The 25,440-nt window shown below is 39.4% G+C and overlaps 3 protein-coding genes across 3 annotated transcripts in view; 1 reads left to right on the top strand and 2 right to left on the bottom strand.

Annotated features, from left to right (window-relative positions):
• Positions 1-25,440, bottom strand: part of LOC133545305 (gastrula zinc finger protein XlCGF26.1-like) — a 371,250-nt gene that overhangs the window by 217,418 nt on the left and 128,392 nt on the right. The window lies entirely within an intron of this gene.
• LOC133545354 (zinc finger protein 33A-like) overlaps positions 1-25,440 on the top strand; it is a 333,514-nt gene that overhangs the window by 207,171 nt on the left and 100,903 nt on the right. The window lies entirely within an intron of this gene.
• LOC133545348 (zinc finger protein 771-like) lies at positions 9,208-14,104 on the bottom strand. The gene is made up of 3 exons (XM_061890841.1): positions 13,669-14,104; positions 11,758-11,831; positions 9,208-10,268 (listed from the first exon to the last, which is right to left on the bottom strand). The coding sequence occupies exons 1-3, from the start codon at positions 13,853-13,855 to the stop codon at positions 9,261-9,263; spliced, it is 1,269 nt and encodes a 422-aa protein (XP_061746825.1). The 5' UTR covers positions 13,856-14,104; the 3' UTR covers positions 9,208-9,260.

Genomic DNA, 25,440 nt, shown 5'->3' with positions numbered 1-25,440 from the left:
GCGATGGGAGTTAGTGGCGCCCCCGTGCGTCATTCATTACAATGACGGAAGCGTAAAAATGGTTGAAATTGTGGCGATACACCTTGTTCATTTTCATATTCTTGTTCCCTTTTACTCCGAGGTAAGATATTCTTTTTTTACATCCATTACTAAACATACAAGTATTTCATTAAGATGGCGCCGCTGTAGTGGCTGCTGGTGTCAGGAGCTCTGTGCTCTTGTGTCATCCTTTTCTGTTCCTGCTGTTTCCCTCTTGTTTTCATGTGGGGGGGTTTTTGCGCTTTGGTTGGGTACCCTTTGGGACTGTGTGACAAGGGTGACTTTCGTGACTTTTGCGGTGCTTTTTTGTGAAGTTCTGGATCTGCCTATCGGAGACCAGTTGCTGGGTCTCTGCCACACCAGAGTCCATTTGGAGAGACTGGAGGAGATACGGATGAAGAGACAGGGCTGCGGAGCTGGCACTGAGCACCGGGACGGACAAGCTTCACTGTGTCTTTGCTGAATGAGCAGGTATTGGACACCTCGGTCTTCTTGCACGCATCCTCGTTCATCCATGTGGACTGGATACTGGCCGAGAGTTGGTGGGCAGCTCTCTTGGTTGCTCCTGTCTCCGGCCATGCTGCTCCTACCCCTGCAGATAAAAAGGTGTGGAACACCGCAGAGGCCACCACAGTGTATATGGGTGTTAAAATGATGTTTTTGTTTGGTTGCTTATCTATTCAGGGCGCAATCGTGTGTGCGCAATATATATTATTAGTTAATTATTTTTTGTTGTTTTACTTTTGCTTTTGTAGCAGTATGTAGCAATAACACTGCTGGAGTGGCAGCTGGTTGCATCAGCTCTGCTCTTTTAATGTCCTTTGTGTTCTTTGATTTTTCCCTCTTACACATATGTTTATGTGTGCAATGGCAATGAGGTTTTTTTCTTTCTTCCCTAGGCCTCAGTCTGGACCACCTCTCCAGGGCCCGAGGCTTTGACTGAATATTTTTTATTTATTTATTCATCCCCCTTCCCTTTTTTGTAAGGGGCGCCGTAAGTAGGCAGACCCATCTGCGATCCTGTTCTGTCTCCCTGTAATGTTTGTTTGCTCTTGAATCAGATTGTACTGAAAATCTTAATTTGCTCTCGGGGATTAATAAAGTACTTCTGATTCAGATTGTGATCACAGAACATTATAGGCAAGCAGGATGCCCTTGCAGGAGAATTTCAGAGCTTATTTTTGGCAAGCACAAGAAGTACTTCAATCCTGGAAACTCAGAATTAAAGTCTGATCTTCTATGACTGAGCAATTCAGAGTCTTTTCATAACACAATAAAACACATAAAATGAAGCAAAATGCTTTTGACAAAATTCTGGTTGCATACTTGACCTCTGTTTTTGACAATACTTGTAGATTTGATTTGAATAGGTTGCTTTCTGAGCACGGACCATCTTCTCAGTATTGTTCACAAACCGACTGTTTGGCGAACCGTGTTCAGAATTAGAAGCTCAAAAGCAGCTACACACAGATGGATATTCACATTTTCAATTCCCAGGCAGACAATGAAGTCTGTTTGTCAATTTGTCGCCAGCAGACTGAAGCAGCGGGATCTAGCACAGTGGTAGGGAACCTATGGCTCTTGAGGCAGATGTGGCTCTTTTGATGATTGCATCTGGCTCTCAGGTAAAACTTAGCTGAAATTGCTCAACACCATAATTAATGAATCATTTTGCTGGTAATCACAGTGTTTAAAATCATGCTCAAAATCAAAAACATTCTCATGCATTTTAATCCATCCATTTTAATCTACCGCATCAGTTCTAGAAGTCGCATTAATGGTAAGAAGTATTTTATTTATTATTGTTTAGCTTCAGAATAACAATGTTATTAAAAAGAATAGGACACTTTTTAAGTGTTGTACCATTGTACGCCCTTACTCATTGTGTCCATTAGAGGGCAGTGTTTACCTCTGTGTTACCTGACACCTATATTTCCTGTTCCGGGGTCATTAGTTCAATTTGTGTGTAAAGAAGCAGCACACCTGCGATGCTGCCGATACAATAAATATACCTACAAGGCCAAAGGTAAAATGTGTCTCATGAGAGTTTGACTACATCTACACCGCAACGCACGAAGCTCATCAGATTGTGGGCCCAGTCACGCAAGTCTAGAGCAACAACAAGGTAACAGAAGTAAGAAGAACTGTTTGCCAAGAGAAGCAACTAGACGAGCTTGGAAAAGATGGTGCCGAGAGAACCCCGCGAAAATTGAGGACTCTACAAGCCACAGCCTGAGCAACGTTTTGGAGATTGCAAACTATAAAAATAATACAAGTTAAAATGGCCGGAGCAGGAATGCTACAACAGCAGATTGTCTTTGATGGAACAGAAGATAAGTATGATTTATGGGATATAAGTATGATTTATGGGAAACACGCATCCTTAGTCGTTTACACATTCTAAAACTAAAAGACACCATTTTGAGACAGCCCACTGGCGAGGCTGCCATAGTTACGAATCCAGCAAAGAATGCAGATTGTTATGTTCAACTAGTGAACGCACTAGATGATAAGAGTATATCATTGATAAGACATGACGCCGCCGATGATGGAAGGGTAGCCTTGAAATTATTAAGAGAACATTATTCTGGAAAGAGCAAGCCCAGGATTCTAAACCTGTACACTTCATTGACCACCATAAAAATGGAAGGGAATGAGACTTTATCTGATTATTTGCTAAGGGCTGAGAATATAATATCAGCTCTTTCTGATGCAGGAGAGAACATGAGTGACGGGCTGCTTGTGGCCACCATTTTGAATGGACTACCAGACTCATTCAGACTAATAGCTGTCCACGTTACACAAAATGAGGACAACGTGACATTCAAAGACTTCAAGAGAAGACTGAGGGCTTATGAAGAGTCTGAGAAGATGAGGACAACCGGACCTGCAGACAGCGTGATGAAGACTAGCACAGCAAAGCAAACAAGACACCAATACATACTGGAATTGAAGGGGAAGCCACTCCGACATGTTACAAATGTGGGAAAAAAGGACATATCAGATCTAGGTGTACCAAGAAAGTGTGGTGCAGCCACTGCAAGAGTAACACACACGCAGATTCTCCATGCAGGAAAAAGGGAAAAGACGGAGCCTGAAAAGTTGCAGAAGAAGAGGACATTGACGACGAGGATCAATGTTTCATGGCCAAGCATGCAACAGACGAGAGGCCATCCGTCAACGTGAAAAGGAAAGGGAAAATGATGGACGACATGTGAATGACATCGCCAAGTTCAAGAGCTTTGACAACACATTCCAGCCCAACACCCATTCTATCGAGCTGGCAGATGGGACCAAGTGCAGTGGGATGGCGCAGCGCAGAGGGACGTGCTGATCTATCTGCTAGACAACGAGGGACGCCAACAAAGAGCGCAGCTACAGGACGCATTGTATATACCAACCTACCCACACGACATCTTCTCAGTAGCAAGGGCAACAAACGGTGGAGCGACAGCATACTTGACAACCAATCCAATCCAATCCAATCCACTTTATTTATATACCACATTTAAACAACAATAACGTTTCCAAAGTGCTGCACAGCCATGTTAAAAACAATTGTAAAAAAATAAATAAATAAAATAAAAATAAAAAAATAAAAATATATATATACCGGATTTTCCGGGAGACTCCCGAAATTCAGCGCCTCTCCCGAAAACCTCCCGGGACAAATTTTCTCCCGAAAATCTCCTGAAATTCAGGCGGAGCTGGAGGCCACGCCCCCTTCAACTCCATGCCGACCTAAATGACATGTCAACAGCCTGTTTTCACGTCCGCTTTCCCACAATATAAACAGCGTGCCTGCCCAATGACGTTATAACTGTAGAATGATCAAGGGCAAGTTCTTGGTTTCTTATGTGGGTTTATTGTTAGGCAGTTTCATTAACGTCCTCCCTGAGCGGTAACAACACACAACAACAGCAGTCACGTTTTCGTCTACCGCCGGGGTCGGCAACCTTTACCATTCAAAGAGCCGTTTTGACCCGTTTCACATAACGGGAGCCGCAGCCATTCTCGCGAATATCTGCCGATGGCCACCCAGATAACAATAATAAGGGCGTACTATGAAACCATTGCCTTTGATGCCTTCTACAACATGTACAAACAGCTTGCCAGCCCAGAAACATGTTGTATGTGACTTCCGCAGAGACATGTACACGACTGCAAGGCATAGTTGTTCAACAGCTATACAGTTTACACTGAAGGTTGTGATTTAAACAACTTTAACACTCTTACTAATATGCGCCACACTGTGAACCCACACCAAACAAGAATGACAAACACATTTTGGGAGAACATCTGCACTGTAAGACAACATAAACACAACATAACAATTACCCAGAATCCCATGCGTCCATGACAATACCCTGGCTATATTATACACCCCGCTAGCACCAAACCCCGCTCTCTACCCCACCGTGCGTCGGTTGAGGTGGGCGGGTTTGGGTGCACGGGGGTGTATAATATAGCCAGGAAGTATCATGGATGCATGGGATTCTGGGTAATTGTTATGTTGCGTTTATGTTGTGTTACTGTGAGGATTTTCTCCCGAACTGTGTTTGTCATTCTTGTTTGGTGTGGGTTCACAGCGTGGTGCATATTAGTAAGAGTGTTAAAGTTGTTTATATCACAACGTTCAGTGTAACCTGTATCACCAAGTATGCCTTGCAATCTCGTACGTGTGACGATAGAAGCAGCGAATTGCATGCGTCTGTGTGGTACGCAGATAGCATGTCGTAAAGGTGGGCGCGATGACATGTGGGCGCGATGACATGTTGTAGAGGGGTGGTCCCCAACCATTGGGCCGCGGTCACAGAAGAATTATTAATCTTTTTTTTATTTTTTATTTAAGATTTATTTATTTATTTATTTTGATTTAATCAACATAAAAAACACAAGATACACTTACAATTAGTGCACCAACCCAAAAAAACTACCTTTTTCATGACAAAAACTTCCCTTTTTCATGACATAGAAAAAAGAAAACAAAAGAAAAGAATACCCCCCCCCCCCCCCCCCCCCCCAACCCCCTCTTCCCCGCCGGGCCGCGGGACAAATTATCAAGCGTTGACCGGTCCACAGCTACAAAAAGGTTGGGGACCACTGTTGTAGAGGACGTTAAAAGTAAAGCCATCACGGCATGCCCTCAATATTGTAGTCCGAGTGAAAATCGGAGAATGTTAACCCTGGGTGATGTCCGGGAGAGGCACCAAAATCCAGAAACCCCCCGAAACAATCGTGGGGGTCGGCGATTATGCAGCTGAGCCACATCAGAGTGGCCAAAAAGCCGCATGCGGCTCCGGAGCTGCGGGTTGCCGACCCCTGGTCTACCGTAAAGCAGTTCATCTGCCGTAAACCGAAATGTTGTGACACTCTTAAACAGGGCAATACTGCAATCTACTGTACTTTTTGGGCCATGCTAGGGAGAGATGAACGATTCCAGACTCTAGTGTATTTGATGAAAGCACTTTTGTACAAACAGCTTGCCAGCCCAGAAACATGTTGTATGTGACTTCTGCAGATACATGTACACAACTGCAAGGCATAGTTGTTCAACAGCTATACAGAACAACTGCCTGTCAGAACAACTACCTGTCAGAACAACAGCCAATCAAATTGCATCCACATTATTTTCGTCACACAGCATTCATCCAATGAAATTTCAGGAAAACCAGCGAAGAAGAGCTCTCAAACAACGCGCCAGGGAGGAAACATTATACTAAAAATAGTTTTGTTTGGGTTTTAAAACTATGACTTGGTCAACAAAAAACGAATTGCCGTATACAAAACATGCGGTTGGAAGATTACAGACGGATACGCAACAACTTCCAACTTCGTTCAACATTTGAAGTTGCACAAAGAAGGGTAAGTTTTGAATGTAAGCTAACGTTTACTGGCTGAATAACGCAACTTTTATTTGCTGTGCAGTTAAATCAGTGATGCTGTAAACTCACTTCTAATGTAATAAACGTAGACATCTTATAAGCAGACCCAGCATGGAGAGCTACTGCCTACTGGCGCTGATGAGACGGGGGCGGGGCCGCCATATTGGAGTGGTGATTCACTCAGTGCAGTTCATTTGGCAGGAGCAATGAACTGTCAACGCATTTTACTTCACTGAATACCACTCATTTTCATGCACTTTTTTGTCATACGTGTAACTATGGTAAGGGACACATGTTTTGGCATGTTCATAGTTTGCTTAACATCCATCCATCCATTTCTACCGCTTATTCCCTTTTAGGGGTTGCGGGGGGCGCTGGCGCCTATCTCAGCTACAATCGGGCGGAAGGCGGGGTACACCCTGGACAAGTCGCCACCTCATCGCAAGGCCAACACAGATAGACAGACAACATTCACACTCACATTCACACACTAGGGCCAATTTAGTGTTGCCAATCAACCTATCCCCAGGTGCATGTTTTTGGAGGTGGGAGGAAGCCGGAGTACCCGGAGGGAACCCACGCATTCACGGGGAGAACATGCAAACTCCACACAGAAAGAAAGTAATATAATATTCTTATATGCTATAAATGACCAGATGTCCAAGATCAAAACTGGGAATAATAATCCCAGAGAAGGGGGGAAAAAAAGGGCAGCTATTTTTAAGTTGAAAAAAACCATATGATTAAGTCATGTATGCATGTGTATATCCTACATAAACAATGTGTGAAAACAAAGTTTCGTTGTACTTGTTGCAATGACAATAAAGACCTACAATAAAGACCTACCTATGACTATATTAGATATCTATACATCTTACCGACCAATAGACTTTATCTCTGTTGCTGCAACAGCAGAGAGTTTATTCTGTCTTGACACTTTGTATTGAATTTTGTATTACATTCTTCCGATCATGTTTACAGTGATTGTTTTATATGTATTTTTCATGTCTGTTGCTTTGGATAAAAGTGTCTGCCAAAAACTTAAACATATATAAACACCTGAAAGTCTTTATATCAGCTAAAACCACCAATCTGGTTCACTGGATTCGGGATAAAACCAAAGTCTGTTTTACCCAACAGTGTTAGTATTTGAATATTGTTACTTGAAGACTTATTCCTGGTTACAGTTACACTGTTAAGAGACTATTGTCTTGTATTTTGCCTAAAATGAGAATGCATCTTGAAGGCCTACTGAAATGAGATTTTCTTATTTAAACGGGGATAGCAGGTCTATTCTATGTGTCATACTTGATCATTTCGCGATATTGCCATATTTTTGCTTAACAGATTTAGTAGAGAACATCGACGATAAAGTTCGCAACTTTTGGTCGCTAATAAAGCCTTGCCTGTACTGGAAGTAGCAGAGGATCTGCGCATGACGTCACTGGTTGTAGGGCTCCTCACATCCTCACATTGTTCACAATCATAGCCACCAACAGCTAGAGAGATTTGGGCCGAGAAAGCGACAATTTCCCCATTAATTTGAGCGAGGATGAAAGATTCGTGGACGACGATAATGAGAGTGAAGAACTAAAAAAAAAAATAGAAAAAGGCAATGGGAGTTAGAGCGATTCAGATGTTATTAGACACATTTACTAGGATAATTATGGAAAATCACTTATCTGCCTATTGTGTTACTAGTGTTTTAGTGAGAATATATAGTACCTGAAAGTCCCAGGGGTGTGGCCACGGGTGTAGTGACCGCCAGTTTCTCTGAGGGAAGTCACGCAGCTGCAGCAGGACGCAAGCTCCGCTGATTTCTCTGGTAAGAGCCGACTTATTTCCACAATTTTTTCACCGAAAACTGCCAGTTGACATGTAGTCGAGATCCATGTTCGCTTGACCGCTCTGTTCCATAGTAAACCTTCACCTTGGGGAAATTTAAACAAGGAGACACCGGCTGTGTTTGTGATGCTAAAGGCAGCTGCAGTACACCGCTTCCCACCACCATCTTTCTACTTTGAGTTCTCCATTATTAATTGAACAAATTGCAAAAGATTCAGCAACACAGATGTCCAGAATACTGTGTAATTATGCGATTAAAGCAGACTACTTATAGCTTGGATCAGGCTGGAAAAAAATGTCCGCTACAACCCGGGACTTCACGCGCATGCGACATCATAGGCGTCATCATGCCGCGACGTTTTCAACAGGATACCTCGAGCGAAATTTAAAATTGCAATTAGGTAAACTAAACCAGCCGTATTGGCATGTGTTGCAATGTTAAGATTTCATCATTGATATATAAACTATCAGACTGCGTGGTCGGTAGTAGTTGGTTTCAGTAGGCCTTTAATCAGTGGCGGCTGGTGAATTTTGTTTTAAGTGGGGCTGAAAGTTTATAAACCAAATACCTGTAGGGGCGTCATCCTCCCCCAGAAGATTTGTTTGTGATTTTCACATACAAATATTGAAGATATTTGCTCCTTCTCAACGCTGTGGTAATATTCTTTTCACAAAATACAACCAATAGTATGTTAATGTTAAATCTTACTTGTGAAAAGTAATCCCCCGATTCCTATTTTCCACGGTCTGCTCATTTGAACAGGAAAATGCTGAACTGTCAGTTTAAGCTGCTCACCAGTTCCTCATCACCACTTCAAGATGGTGGCCAAATTGCTCACGTCACAGCAGCCAATGCTGGGTCTACTTATAAGATGTCTATGGTTATAACGTCATTGCAAACATTACAATTTGCAATTACAAAAGAGTAGTAAAGATCATTAATAAAATGGATTATATAGAGCCAACAAATGATTCATAAAGTCACACATTTTTAAATCGTATAAAAGACAACTGTTCAAATGATGTATAAAGTAAATAATAATATGCTTCCTGAAGTGGTCCAGAAGATGTTTCAGATGTGAACCAGTACATATGTATATCGTATAAAGGTGCTAATCTATGGGATCATTAACAATTAGAAATAAAAATATATAATACTTCAATTTTTCAAACACCTAAAAAAACAGAATATAATAAGTTTAAAATTGTCTGAAGGATAAATATACACATAAAATATTTACTGTATGTAGTAAAATATGCCTTGTGCTGTTTACTCTCACCTTTTCAAATTGTTCTGTTCCAATTTTAACAAAAGTACACAATGTTGCATATTAATGCATGCACTTGATTGACAAAAAAAAACAGTTTATAAATGTAGAAGCATATTAAAAAGATTGTTACACAAACAACAATGTCACACATGTTATATGTGCTGATGTTGTTAGAAAGTCAAAATTTAAGTCTTGACAGTTTATTTAAAATCCTGCAGTTTCATTTGCTGCTGCTGTTCTCACCAGCACACTTGTGTTTCTTACACTGGTACTTAGAAGAGAATCTTTCACCACACACACTGCAACTCAACACTTTCTCTCCTGGGTGTGTTCCCATGTGTCTTACAAAGTTTGATCGGTCACAAAAGCTTCTGTTGCAGATTGAACATGTGAATGGTTTCTCACCAGTGTGCGTTCTCTTGTGCACTTTCAAACTCTGACTTTCTCTAAAACCTTTACCACAGATAGAACAGATAAAAGGTTTTTCACCAGTGTGTATTCTCATGTGTACTTTCAAATTGCGACTTTCTACAAACCTTTTACTACAGATTAAACATAGAAACGATTTTTCTCCAGTGTGTGACATTGTGTGTTTTTTTAAACTCTGACTCTGTGTAAAACCCCCTACCATGTATTGAACAGATAAAGGGTTTTCTCCAGTGTGTGTTCTCATGTGTAGTTTCAAATAGCGATTTTCTACAAAACCTTTACTACAGATTGAACATATAAAAGGTTTTTCTCCAGTGTGTGTTCTCATGTGTGTTTTCAGATGACAATTGTATTTAAAGGTTTTGTCACAGTGAGAACATGTCAAGTGAGTGTTGTCAGTGTGACATGTCTTATCATCTTTAGAGTCTTCATCATCAGTGTCAGGAGAGTGTGACGTTGTGTCCTCACTATCTGATAGTGGAGCTAAGAGCTTGTCTACTTGTGATCCTCCACAGTGGTCTCCATCAGCTTCTGTTGTCATGTGTTGTGTTGAGCTGCTGCTTGGAGGCTCCACTTCTCTCTCCTCCTCACTTTCACCTTTGACCTCATCATCTTCACTCTTCACAGGGACACCAGTCACTGGGAACTCCTCCAACCATTTAGGCTGACTGATGCGGTGTTCTTCCTCTTCCTCTTTAATGTGTGGAGGCTCTTGGTCTTCCTCTTCCTCTTTAAAGTAGGGGTTCAGTGGGTCCTCCTTTTCCTCTGCATTGCTAGGAGTCATCAGGTTATCTTGTTCCTTAAAGGGGAACATTATCACAATTTCAGAAGGGTTAAAACCAATAAAAATCAGTTCCCAGTGGCTGAATTTATTTTTCTAAGTTTTTTTCAAAATTTTACCCATCATAGAATACCCCGAAAAAAGGCTTTAAAGTGCCTGATTTTCGCTGTCTGTGAAGCCACCGTCCATTTTCCTGTGACGTCATCCAGTGATATACATGTTATGGATACCACAGCAAGATATAGCGACATTAGCTCGGATTCAGACTCGGATTCCAGCGGCTTAAGCGATTCAATAGATTATGCATGTATTGAAACGGATGGTTGGAGTATGGAGGCAGATAGCGAAAACCAAATTGAAGAAGAAACTGAAGCTATTGAGTGAATAGCTGTTGAGCGAATAGCTATTGACGCTATTCAGCGATCGCCTTCGATTGAGTGTCGTAGGATGTCCATACATCTCTGTGCCATGTCTGCCTTAGCTTCGCCGGTAAAATGTGCGGACCAAACGAGGGACTTTCGCATCTTGTGACACTGGAGCAACTTAAATCCGTCGATTGGTAAGTGTTTGTTTGGCATTAAATGTGGGTGGAGGGAAACGCTGGATGCAAATATAGCTACAAATGTACATACAGCTAGCCTAAATAGCATGTTAGCAATGATTAGCTGGCAGTCATGCCGCGACCAAATATGTCTGATAAGCACATAAGTCAAAAACATCAACAAAACTCACCTTTGTGATTTCGTTGACTTTATCGTTGGATATGCATCTGCAGGATATCCATACATCTCTGTGCCATGTCTGCCTTAGCATCGGCGGTAAAATGTGCAGACCAAACGAGGGACTTTCGCATCTTGTGACACTGGAGCAACTTAAATCTGTCGATTGGTAAGTGTTTGTTTGGCATTAAATGTGGGAGGAGAGAAAGGCTGGATGCTAATATAGCTACAAATGTACATACAGCTAGCATGAATAGCATGTTAGCATCGATTAGGATGCCGTGCTTATCAACTTGAATCCGTCCCTGATTGTGTTGTTACACCCTCCGACAACACACCGACGAGACATGATGTCTCCAAGGTACGGAAAACAGTCGAAAAAACGGAAAATAACAGAGCTGATTTGACTTGGAGTTTATAATGTGTTTGAGAAAATGGCGGATTCACTACCTAGGTGACGTCACACTCTGAGAGCAAATAATAGAACGCCGTTTAATTCGCCAAAATTCACCCATTTAGAGTTCGGAAACCGGTTAAAAAATACATGGTCTTTTTTCTGCAACATCAAGCTATATATTGACACTTACATAGGTCTGGTGATAATGTTCCCCTTTAAAGTGCGGGGTCAGTGGGTCCTCCTCTTCATTTTTGATGTGTAATATCAGTGGGTCCGCCGCTTGACCTTTAATGTGAAGGGTCAGTTTAACACTATGTGTCTCGTGTTCCTCTTTAATGTGGGGGGGCCATGGCTTTTCCCCTCCCTCTTTAATGTGATGGGAATGTGGTACCTCTTCTTCCTCTTTAATGTGGTGGGACTGTGGCTCTTCTTCCTGCTCATGAGAAAGATGTCCTTCATCGAGGTCTGCGGGACAGGAGAAAACAAACATTCTTTAGAAAAGTCCAGCTTTGCTCCGTCTCATGAGACATTGTCCTGCACCAACATATGATTTCACAATCTCATCAGTTTCCCCTCACAGCAGTCAGGGTACTTCCAGCTGACACATGAAGAAAATCTTCAGGGGAATGCCTTCCCGGGCCAACATCCAATCCACCTTATTCATATTCAAACATTCTTAAATTCATTCATGCAATCCATACTAGTGTGCTGATCTCCCTCTGAATAAGTCATACACACACAGGAAATAATGTACCACATGTCAGCCTCCACGCAGTAGTACTAGTGATGAGCTCCCCCTGCTGGTGGACAATAATTACAGTGATTTTCATATTCATCTTTAGAGACATGTCTGCTCTTAAAAAAAAACATGAGCACAGTGAGCATGTTGGCCAAAAACGATTATATCTGTTTTGCTTTCATTTAGATAGTGTCGCCACAGTTAAACTGGGAATAAGTAATCAGATTACTGACTACTCCTTCAAAAGATAACTCGTTTACCTTATTAATAATAGTATTAATGGATTAGATTAATTTAATTGTGTTAGTGAGAACTGAAAAGACATCATTCATGCAGTCCACAATGTGGTAAGCTACATTTACTAATAATAATAATAGTAATGATAAAAATAATTAGTAGATGAAGCAATTCCTGAGGGAATTGCGTGTGAATGCTTCAATGCTGAAGTTGAACTGAAAGCTTGACAGAATGTAGTATGAATGTAAGAATATTTTGAATGTTGGCATGGTTTGAATGTGGAAGAGTTGGAATTTCCAGCAAAAAATGGAATTTGGTTTGGAACTTGGGAAAGTGTTAGTTTGAATGTCCAGGATGAGTGGAATGTGTTGATGTTGAAATGGTTTGAATGGGTTGGAAAATGTGGGGATTGTGCAATTTGGAAAAATATCACTCCAGTGGGTGTACGGATGTGTCGAAGGTATGTAGACACAGAAAACTCCCTCACAAGCATGTTTGTGTGATTGACATTAGTCAATCAAACAAATGGTCATTGAAAATGAAGGCAATAACTTTGCAGTCATGGATACACCATCTGTGTGTTTACTTTCTCCGGCTGCGGCTCTCAAATGCATACAAAACGTCTTCTAAGGTTTGGTAGGAAAGCGTAAAAAAGCACCCTGAAAAATTCCATAAAACCTATAACTATTATCTTTTTTTTAATTGAATCCGAATTAAAAATGTATCCTCCAGTTTGTGGCTATTATTTCCAGAGGATATGCATTTTTACAGCAAGTTTTAAAGAGATAGCATTTAAAAAACGACTTCTGGGTAGACTAGTTTGATCAACTAATTCTTATTTGGAGGGCTTAGTGAGCAGAATAAAGGCATTGACTCATTGTTCGAATTTCGTTTATTTATGACTTAGAACACATAAAATTAAAAATATGTTACTGTCTTACATAAGGATTGTGAATGATAAGCAAAATAAATAAAAAAATCAGACCCCCTTTGATAATTTTTCTACATTCTGTAAACAGTGTGAAAATATATACATGTTGGGAAAATGCAAATTTCATCAAAAATGGATGGCTGGGAAACTTTTTAAAACCTGGTTAAATATTGTTGGCAGTAAACCCAGAGAGGCATGTGTATGTTGTAAAATCATGATAGAATTAGCTTTATTATTTGGGATTAGGGGGCCCCAACATGGGACCTGCCCCCGGCCCAGCTCTGATTTGTTCCACCACTGGTCATTGTGATTTTATTACATATTCAAAATATATGTTTCCTGTCAATTATCAGATATAAAGTTAGTAAACATGTAAGAGTAAGATGTAAACGAACCTGTTCCGTGTAACACAACTTCATGTTGCTTGAAAACAGCGTCCAGTAGTTGATTGTTTTCCTCCTTTGTTCTAGAAAGTTCCGCCTCGTATTCTGCTATCGTTCTTTCCAACACTACAAATATTTCTTCAACGGCAGCAGTTAGTCGCTGATCCACCAACGCTCTCAACAGTTGTAATGTAGACATTTTCACACAATCACAAGACTTTACTCTCACACTTGATCTTTACTTAGCGATGTGTTGATAACTTCTGTGTCTTCTGTTAGCAGCTAACAAGCTAAGCTAACCAGCGAGCTAAGCTAGCTGACAGGCAAAGATAGCACGAGAAGTGGCACAGTGCTTCTAGCGCATGGAGACGAATATATCCTTGGATAAAACATCAAATGTGTATTTTATACGACGTAAATATTTCAAACTGGAGAAAAAAATAATAAGACTGACTTATTAGCGTCCTGCTCAAGTCTCCTTCTTCCTCCTCCTTCTTCTTCGTTTGTTTTTATGGCGGTTGGCAAGCAACATTCTGGTGTGCATTACCGCCACCTACTGGATGGATCCCTATTATATATTCTTTTATTTAACCCAGTACAGTGTTGTTGTTTTTTTAATGTGTATATTGCTTTATATCCTATGTGTTCTGAATTCAATCCTAATATATCTTCCACTGCTAACCTAATATTTTCTTTCGCCAACCTACTTTCCAGTATTTCTCTTTCTCTATTGTATTTACTACAATTTGGCCAACATTTTTTATCTGATGGCAAAAATCACACAGTCCTGTAGTATGTTTCCCTATCAATTTTAGTGAACTATTTAGATATGTATGTCCTAATCTCATTCTAGTAATAATGCCTTCTTCCTTCCTATTTCCACCCCATCATCTCATGACACCTACTCTCCTCTGGACTTTGTAATACTCTCTACTTTTTGTTTCCTCATTCCAATTATCCTGCCACTTTTCATTGTGTTCTATCTTAATTATGTTCTTCACTTCTTCTTTACTGTGCTTAATCTCCATGTTTACTTCTGTTTTAGGGGTTGCTTGTTTTGCTATCTATCAGCTAACTCATTTTCCTCAACTCCTACATGAGCAGGAACCCAGAGAAATGTTACCACACCTCCCGCTTTATTTATCCTGTAGATTGTCTGAACTATGTCATAAACTATATCTTGTCTTGTTTCAGATGCTCTGTTTTCTATGCTCATCAAAGCACTGCTGGAGTCCGAGCACACAACTACTTTCCTTGCTTTGTTTTGTTCTATCCAGTTAACTGCCATACGTATAAATTGCTGCCAATTCCCCCATAAAACAGATAGTTTATCACTGATTATTTTATTTATTACTATGTTTCCTTGTGGGATAACTGCAGCAGCTCCTACCTTACTATTTATATTGTTTAATGCATCTATATATATTATGAAGTTGTCTAAAAATGTTTCCTCAATCCATTGTTCTATCTGGTAACTATTTAACTTTCTATTCTTTAGTAATTGCATGTTTACCTTTGGGTTGTCATAGATCCACGGTGGTATTGCAGGCATTGGTGCTGTAGGGCTAACTTTAATATTCAATCCAATCCAATCCACTTTATTTATATAGCACATTTAAACAACAATAACGTTTCCAAAGTGTTGCACAGCCATGTTAAAAACAATATTATGCTCCACCAATGACCGAATAAAAGTAAAAATGAATAAAAATAAAAACAATAAAAACAATATAAAAACAAATATGATTAAAAACTATTTTAAAGGGTAAAATCAATTAAAACAGTAAAATAGAAATCGAAGTGTATAAAAAACACAGAGGACAACAGAGGACAGAGGACCACACAACTCACGTAGTGTTAAAAGCCAAAGAATAAAAGTGGGTCTTAAGACGAGACTTAAAACACTCCACTGTGGAAGCAGTTTGAACATGGAGCGGCAGAGTGTTCCAGAGCTTAGGGCCGACCACAGAGAAGGGCCTGTCTCCCCTGGTCTTAAGTCTGGTCTTGGGCACCACGAGCTGGAGCTGGCTCTCGGACCTCAGAGCGCGCGCAGGAATGTAAATTTGAATGAGGTCCGAGATATATTGAGGTGCCAGTCCATGTAAAGATTTAAAAACAAACAGCAATGTTTTAAAATCAATTCTAAAATGAACAGGGAGCCAGTGCAAACTCTGAAGAATTGGGGTTATATAGTGGCGTTTCCTGGCCCCTGTTAAAAGTCGTGCTGCCGCGTTCTGGACTAACTGCAACCGGGAGAGAGCTTTTTGAATAATGCCAGCATAAAGTGCATTGCAGTAGTCCAGGCGACTTGTAATAAAAGCATGCACGACTTGTTCAAAAAGGTTAAAAGATAAAAACGGTTGAACCTTTACTAAAAGACGAAGGTGATAAAAACACGATTTTAAAACGCCATTGACTTGTTCGTCTAGTTAAAAATCGCTGTCTATATTGTTAATTTGAGCTTTTTTACATATGACTTGTATTATCCATGTCACACCTGGGTGAAGTATTGTCTGGGTTTGTCTGGTTTCATGTTGTCTTGTTATTTCCTGTTTTATTTTGAAAGGTTAACTCTCCCTCTCGTTTCAGGTCACTTGCTCTTCCTCCTGTTTCACTGGTCCGTCTCTCCTGATTGCCTGATTGTGCCCACCTGTCACCCTCCCTCATGCGTATAAATGTCTGGTCCTCCTCTCGTCTTGTGCCAGAGTATATCGTCTCACTACGTGCCTCCAGCCTTGTCCGCAGCCTTTAATCACGTTTGCAAAGTATTGCCTTGCCATATTTATATATTTCTTTGTTTCCTCTGAGAAGGAGTGATTTTGTTAAAGTTTTTGGTCAAGAATTATGTGTTTAATTTCAGTGCTTTGCCTTCCTTTTTTCCCCTCCTCTTGAAGCGCTTTACTTTGTAGTTATCTCAGCTTTTTATAGCGTAATTTCTGTTTGAAGTTTCTTGTCTCCTCTGCGTGAGTGATTTACTTTTTTTTAGCTAATCATAGATTGTTGTTCTTTACGTTATCAGATTTGTGTGTATTTTTGCTATTGCCTTTTTCCTCCCTATGGAGTGATTTTCTGTTTGTATCAATTGACGGTTATTTGTTTACTAAAAAGTACCAATTAACAGTTATATTACTCTGCAAATGGTTATAAATGACACATTTTTCTTTTTTTCTGTCCCCAAAACTCAACACTGAAGTGGAATCTGTGGAACATGATCATCATCAATTTTATTTTATTTTTTCTAAAGTCACACAAATCATTGTAATGTATGCAATACCTGGAGATGTCAATAGGTTTAAAAACTTCAAAATCATCCTAAATATTGAACTTTTTCACAAACAGAATGAATATTACATGCATTGCGTTTTGAGTTAAAACTTAAAAACTAAACAAGTTAAACATTTAATGTGATTTTTTTTTAATTTGGATCGGGTTTTCTATGATCCTATAATTACACAGCCAGCAAAACAGGTACGCTATGCACTATTGACTTCTCAATGGCAAGCCACAGCTTATGGGGAGCACAGTGAACATTCATGGAAGGCATACACTCGGCCGTAAGGAAAATAAACTGCCTTTCATCGCTGATAGGATTGTAGAACAATTATTACGGCTCAAGCACCTGCCGCCGCACATACAGCTGTGCGCCTCTCTGAAAAGGATTTTGTTCATATTATTCTAATTACAGTATATTATCTTTTTTACTTCCTCACTATTTTTTCTTTATTATTTTTTCTTTACTGTATTTTCTGTGGAACAAAAGAAAAAAATAATACGTATAATAAAGTTTCCATTCTTCAAAAAGCAAAGGAGTTCATTTAAGAAAAAAAAAACGGAATAGAACACTTAAAATATTTTTTAGGATGTTGTTTTGCAATTGAAGACAACACCTGTTCGTTCTGTGATAGGGAAACAAAATAAACTGTTTATTTTATGAATGTATGCAAAGTAAATGTTCAATATTGGCTTTTGCCTGACACTCCGAAATTTGATTTATATTGTTTTGGGGACGTTAAAAAAAACAAAAACGTAACAAATATTTAAAACACAACAATGGGATTTTTTTTTTTTTAATCCACAAATGTAAATTTGTAAAAACAAAAACATCCTTCCACAAACATTTCAGCCATTTTCTTTCTCTTTCATATTGCATAAAGGTCTGGGAACATACATATAAAATAATCATGACATATTCATCATATTACAAAAGAGAGTAATAAAAATAATTAATTAAATGGACCCAACAAATGATTCATAAAGTCACACATTTTTCAAAACTTGTATAAAAGACGTTTCAAATGATGTAGTAAATGAAGTAAATAATATGCTTCCTGAAGTGGTCCAGAAGATGTTTCAAAGGTGAACCAGTACATGTATATTATAAATAGGGGCTAATCTATGGGATTATTAACTATTAGAAATACAAATATGTAATATTTCAATATTTCAAACTATCTAATCTATAAATGTAGAAGCATATTAAAAAGATTGTTACACAAACAACAATGTCAGACATGTTATATGTGCTGATGTTGTAGAAAGTCAAAACTAAAGTCTTGACAGTTTATTTCAAATCCTGCAGTTTCATTTGCTGCTGCTGTTCTCACCAGCACACTTGTGTTTCTTACACTGGTACTTAGAAGAGAATCTTTCACCACACACACTGCAACTCAACAATTTCTCTCCTGGGTGTCTTCTCATATGTGCAACAAAGTTTGATCGGTCACAAAAGCTTCTGTTGCAAATTGAACAGGAATGTGATTTTTCGCTAGTGTGTATTCTCTTGTGTCTTTTCACATTCTGACTTTGTGTAAAACTTTTACCACAGACTGAACAGGAAAAAGGTTTTTCACCAGTGTGTGTTTTCTTGTCTACTTTCAAATATTGACTTTCTGTAAAACCTTTACCACAGATTGAACAAGAAAAAGGTTTTTCTCCACTGTGTATTTTCATGTGTTTTTTCAAACTCTGACTTTGTGTAAAACCTTTACCACAGGTTAAACAGGAAAAACGTTTTTCACCAGTGTGTGTTCTCATGTGTACTTTCAAACTTTGACTGTGAGTAAAACCTTTACCACAGAGTGAACAATAAAAAGGTTTTTCACCAGTGTGTGTTCTCATGTGTACTTTCAAATTGCAAATTTCTAAAAAACCTTTACTACAGATTGAACAGGTAAAAGGTTTTTCTCCAGTGTGTATACTCATGTGTCTTTTCAGATAACTATGGTATTTAAAGGTTTTTTCACAGTGAGAACATTTGAAGTGAGTGTTGTCAGTGTGACATGTCTTATCATCTTTAGAGTCTTCATCATCAGTGTCAGGAGAGTGTGACGTTGTTTCCTCACTATCTGATAGTGGAGCTAAGAGCTTGTCTGCTTGTGATCCTCCACAGTCGTCTCCATCAGCTTCTGTTGTCATGTGTTGTGTTGAGCTGCTGCTTGGAGGCTCCGCCTCTCTCTTCTCCTCACTTTCACCTCATCATCTTCACTCTTCACAGGGACACCAGTCACTGGGAATTCCACCAACCATGTAGGCTGACTGATGCGGTGTTCCTCCTCTTCCTTTTTAATGTGCGGTGGCTCTTGGTCCTCATCTTCCTCTTTAAAGTAGGGGGCCAGTGGGTTCTCTTCTTCCTTTTTGAAGTGAGGGGTCAGTGGGTCCTCCTGTTCATTTTTGATGTGCAAGATCAGTGGGTCCTCCGCTTGCCCTTTAATGTGAAGGGTCAGTTTAACACTATGGGTCTGTGGTGTCTCATCTTCCTCTTTAAAGTGGGGGAGCTGTGGCTGCTCTCCTCTCTCTTTAATGTTTTGGGAATGTGGTACCTTTTGTTCCTCATGTATGTTGGGGCACCGGGGTTCCTGTTCATGAAGTAGAGGTTCTTCATCAATATCTGCGGAACAGGAGAAAACAAACATGTTTAAGAAAAGTCCAGCTTTTCTCAGTCGCATGAGACATTGTCCTGCACCAACATATGATCTCACAATCTCATCAGTTTCCCCTCACAGCAGTCAGGGTACTTCCAGCTGACACATGGAGAAGACCTTAAGGGGAATGCCTTCCCAGGCCAACGTCCAATCCACCTTATTCATATAAAAACATTTGAAAAGTCATTCCTGCAATCCTTAATGGTAGACACCATATGTGAAAGTGTTCTGTTCTCCCTCTGAATAAGTCATACACACACAGGAAATAATGTAGCACATGCCAGACTCCACGCAGTAGTACTAGTGATGAGCTCCCCCTGCTGGTGGACAATAATTTGTGATTTTCACATTCATCTTTAGAGACATATCTGCTATAAAAAAAGCATGAGCACAGTCAACATGTTGACCAAAAAAAGATGACATCTGTTTTGCTTTCATTTAGATAGTGTCGCCACAGTTAAACTGGGAAGAAGTAATCAGATTACTGACTACTCCTTCAAAAGATAACTTGTTTACCTTATTATTAATAATGGATTAGATTAATTTAGTGCATTTCCAAGACACTCAAATTGCGTTACAGTGAGAACTGAGAAGGCATCATTCATGCAGTCCACGCATTCAATATGTAAGTTACATTTAATTATGATAATAATAATTGGATGAGGCAGGTGTTCAAGGAATTGCATGTGAATACCCCAATGCTGAAATTGAACTGAAATGCTGACAGAATGTAGTATGAATGTAAGAATAGTTTGAATGTTGGAATGGTTTAAATGTTGAAGAGTTAGAATTTCCAAGAAAGCCGCAATTTGGTTTGGAACTTGGGAAATTGTTAGTTTGAATGTCCAGGATGAGTGGATTGTGTTGATGTTGGAATGGTTTGAATAGGTTGAAATATATGGGGATGGTGCAACTTGGAAAAATGTCACTGCGGTGGGTGTACGGATGTGTCGAAGGTAGGTAGACACAGAAAACTCCCCCACAAGCATGTTTGTGGGATTGACAGAAATATTTAAAGTCAATGTCCAGAGGTATTAAAACCGTCAATCAATCAAACAAACGGTCAATGAACTTTGCAGTCATGGACACACTGTGTGTTTATTTTCTCCGGCTGCGGCTCTTAAACTGCATACAAAAGGTCTTCTTTTGTTTGTTTGGTCCAAAAGCGTAAAAAAGTGCTGCCTCAATACGGTAAAAATAAAGCAGGTCTGGGGGCCCAAACGTTGCCATTCTTTTGTGACTGTAGGCGTGTAGTCCTTATGTGACATCATCACGTCACGTTCATGAGGAAGCCGAGCTTGTTTCATACACGATTCAACACGCATGAGCAGCTAACTTGGCTAACCTTAGCAGGTCTGGTGATGCACCGCACGCGACCTATTATTTGGGTTTAGGGGGGCATGTCATGAGGCCCACCCCCCCGGCCCTAGGATGGACTAACAGACAATTCTCACAAGACCACAACTCTTCTTCTCTGACCATCCCAAAGTAATAATCCAATCAATAATCACTGAACTCAGCAAAAAAATGAGCCATATTATTTCAACAATGACTTAGGGAGTCACAGAATCGGCTAATATAACAAAATCTGCTGTTCACTGAAGAATATCAGGGAAACTGACATAAATGTAAGCGAAATGTTGTCATTGTGAGGAGAAGCAACATTTGTTATGGAAAATAATGTGTTCTGGACAACGCATTCATTCTCTAAACACGCAACTGTCCCGTCCTTGAGGCGGTCATTCGAAATAGTGGCTAAACTGCGAAGCTAAAGCTAGCAAGGAAAATCCTTAAACCCACAACACATCTCTGCTTGTGTTGTTGTGAACGACATCATCCATGGAGGATTAATGTAGAAACAGTACAGGAGTCACAACTTGAGTCTCTCTCTCTCCTTTTTTTAAACAGCCTCAAGTCACCTCCACACGTCAAGCTGAGAACAGCAACACACTTCCCCCTTCACAATAATAGGTCTGACTGCGCTAACAAAATAAAGGTTTAGTAAAAAAAAAACACCTCACACAAGCATTATGAACTTATTTATGCATTTACACGATTATTTTGTTTTGACCCAAAGTACGGGTCAATATTGTCCGAAGATTTATTGCACAAATAAATGTGAGCGATTCTGCATTTAATTAACAAACTGGAAAGAAAATAACATTTGCCTTGGTACCCTTCTAACTTGCCTTGGTGCCCCAAAATATGAGCCCTCCTTTAAGGCAACACTTGTCTTGACCTCAAAAAGTAAAAATTTGAGGCCTGTCTATGATGTGCCTTTTTCCCATCCATCCATCCATGTTCTACCGCTTGTCCCTTTTGGACTCACAGGGGTGCGAAAGGCGGGGTACACCATGGAAAATTCCATAAAACTTTTACACTATTTATTTAAATTGAATCTAAATTAAAAATGTATCCTCCATTTTGTGGCTATTATGAGGCATTTTTACAGGATGTGTTAAAGAGATAGCGAATAAAAAATGACTTCTGGGTATATAACATTGATCAATTAATTCTTATTTAGGGGGCTTAGTGAGCGGAATAGAGGCGTTCCCATTGACTCCATTGATAATTTTAGAATAGTTAAGATTTTGCTGACGTTTCTTTAGAACTTAGAATGCATAAAAAAATTTAAAAAAAAAATTTCATTGTCCAACATAAGGTTTGTTAATGATAGGCAAATTTAAAGAGAAAAAATCAGATCTCCTTTGATATGTTTTATACATCCTGCGAATGGGTTGACTGCGATGAGGTGGCGACTTGTCCAGGGTGTACCCCGCCTTCCGCCCGATTGTAGCTGAGATAGGCGCCAGCGCCCCCCGCGACTCCGAAAGGGAATAAGCGGTAGAAAATGGATGGATGGATGGATGAATGGGTTGATGCTGTAGTGAAAGTCAGAAAATAAATGCATGTTTGGAAAATGCACATTTCAGCAAAAATGGCTGGCAAACGTTTTATAACCTGGTTAGAATTAGCTTTATTATTTGGGTTTAGGGGGGCATGTCATGAGGCCCGCCCCCGGCCAAGCTCTGACTTGTTCCACCACTGACAGTTTATTGTACAAATAAACTGCGATATGTAACTCATATTTAGTAGTTAAATTCGACAGAACACCGACAACCACGTGGTTGCAAGACCACGTTGCAAGTAGCAGACAGAATCCATCATCCTCACAAGACAACACAACTTCTTATACACAATATATTAAGCGTAGTGTTATTAATCAAATATAAAGTTAGTAAAGATGTGAGAGTAAGACGTAAACAAACCTGTTCTGCGTAACACAACTTGAGGCTCCTTGAAAACAGCGTCCAGTAGTTGATGTTGTCGCTCCTTCTCCTCTTTTGTTGGACAAAGTTCCTCCTCATACTTTGCTATCGTTCTTTCACACATTTTCACACAATCACAACACTGTACACTCACGATAGTTCCCTACTTAGCGATGTGTTGATAACGTCCGCGTCTCTTTGTTAGCAGCTAACAAGCTAAGCTAACTAGCAAGCTAAGCACATTAACAAGCAAAGATAGCACGAGAAGCAGCACAGTGCTTCAAACGCATCGAGACGACTTGATCCTTAAATAAAGAATCAAATATGTATTTGATACGCCGTAAATATTTCACACTGGAGAACAAATAATAAGACTGATTTATTAGCATCCTGCTAACGTCTTTCTCCGCCGATGTGCTTTCACGACAGTTAGCACACTTGACGTTACAAGGCAGTACTGCTCTGTTCTGCTGCTTTCCGTTTACCCCGGAAGCTGGTAATGACGTCACACCCGAGCGGACGAAAATTAAAACACAGACGTTATTAAGGGTCCTAGATAGGCACCGTCCGCAAACGACAATTCATTTGAACTGTATCACAGCTACATGTATGACGTTTGCATTAAAATCGCGTGAAAATCAGTCAAGTATTGAGAAAGTGATCCTGTCACGAGATGGAGATGTTGACCGGTGTAAAATGGCGGCCATCCGGCTCGTCAGGGCCAATAGACGGTAGCGGTCGACGCGGCATCTCTATATGAGATATTGCCTGCTGTCACAGTTATCCTGCCTTTCTTTTCCGTAATATTTATTTGAATAACAATGTGACATAAAAAGAGTGTATTGTTTTTCAAAAATAAATTCAAAGTATATCAAACAAACCTTTAATGATGGAGTTCAGTGGCGCCCCCGTGCGACATTCATTGCAATTGTAACAGAGGTCATTTATGATCTCAATAGCTTACTGTCTTACTACTCTTCTTATTTCAATGTCATTCTATTTTAATGTCATCTTATCTAATTTATTGCATTTACACATTATGTATTGTGGCTCTTTATTTTGCCAATTTTATTATTCTAAGTTTAGTAATGTTATTTCCTATTTCTTTTTATGGTCACTGAATGTCACATGTCACAGCAGACGTCCAGGCTGAGGCACGTGTGTGTAGTCAGTTTGCTGTCTTCCACGTCAGTGGTTCTCAGTGGTTCTCAACCTTTTTTCCCTGTGAACATTTTTTTTAATTCAAGTACCCCCTAATCAGAGCAAAGCATATATTTTTGAAAAAATGAGATCAAGAAGTAAAATGCAGCACTATGTCATCAGTTTCTGATTTATTAAATTGTATAACAGTGCAAAATATTGCTCATTTGTAGTGGTATTTCTTAAACTATTTGGAAAAAAAGATATACAAAAAACTAAAAACTTGTTGAAAAATAAACAAGTGATTCAATTATAAATGAAGATTTCCACACATAGAAGTAATCATCAACTTAAAGTGCCCTCTTTGGGGATTGTAATAGAGATCCATCTGGATTCATGAACTTAATTCTAAATATTTCTCCACAAAAAAAGAAATCTTTAACATCAATATTTATGGAACATGTCCACAAAAATCCAGCTGTCAACACTGAATATTGCATTGTTATAAATTTTTTTCACAGTTTATGAACTTACATTCATATTATTTTTGTTGCTATTTTTAGAATATTTAAAAAAAATCTAACATACCCCTTGGCATACCTTCAAGTACCTCCAGGGGTGCGTGGCCCCCATTTGAGAACCAAAGTTCCACATGACGCTAAGTTGTGCGCTCTGGCGCCCCGTCAACTAGCTTTTAGCTAACTTAATAGTAGGCTAGCTGTGTTGCGGTAGGCCTAAAAGAGACACATGTATTTTAAGTTTTTTTTTGTTTTATTTCTGTGCAGGTTTAAAAATATATAGAGAAGGCTGATTGGAGACTCATAATGATTGTTTTCACCAGAATAAACTATGGTTGATCCGAAAGAAAGACTGGGTGTCGTCTTTTGGGGAAAAACACAACTCAAAGGAGTACTACATCGCTACACACACGATTGCACCATGCATAGACAAGCAACCAAACAAAATTATAATTTTAACTCTGCGGTGTTCCACGCCATCACCTGCTGGGGTGGGAGGAGCATGGCCAGAGACAGAAGCAGACCCAACTAAGCAACCAAGAGAGCCGCCCACCAACTCTCTGCTGGTGTCCAGTCCACATGGACTCTATATATATATATGTATATATATATATATATATATATATATATATATATATATATATATATATATATATATATATATATATATATATATACATATATATATAAATGGGTATGTCTGTCTGTCATTCTGTCGTACATTTTTTTGCTTTTACGTGAGGTTTTTTGTAGAATATAAATGATGAAAAAAACACTTAATTGAACGGTTTAAAAGAGGAGAAAACAGGAAAAAAAATTGAATTAAATATTGAAACATAGTTTATCTTCAATTTCGACTGTTTGAAATAAAATAGTAAAACATCGATTTATTTTCCATTTAAGGCTGCTGAACACATCTTTCAGGTTTGTGTACAG

The sequence above is a fragment of the Nerophis ophidion genome, linkage group LG28 (assembly GCF_033978795.1).
Source record: "Nerophis ophidion isolate RoL-2023_Sa linkage group LG28, RoL_Noph_v1.0, whole genome shotgun sequence".
Classification (NCBI taxonomy): Eukaryota; Metazoa; Chordata; class Actinopteri; order Syngnathiformes; family Syngnathidae; genus Nerophis; species Nerophis ophidion.
This window is presented reverse-complemented; position numbering and strand designations above follow the sequence as displayed.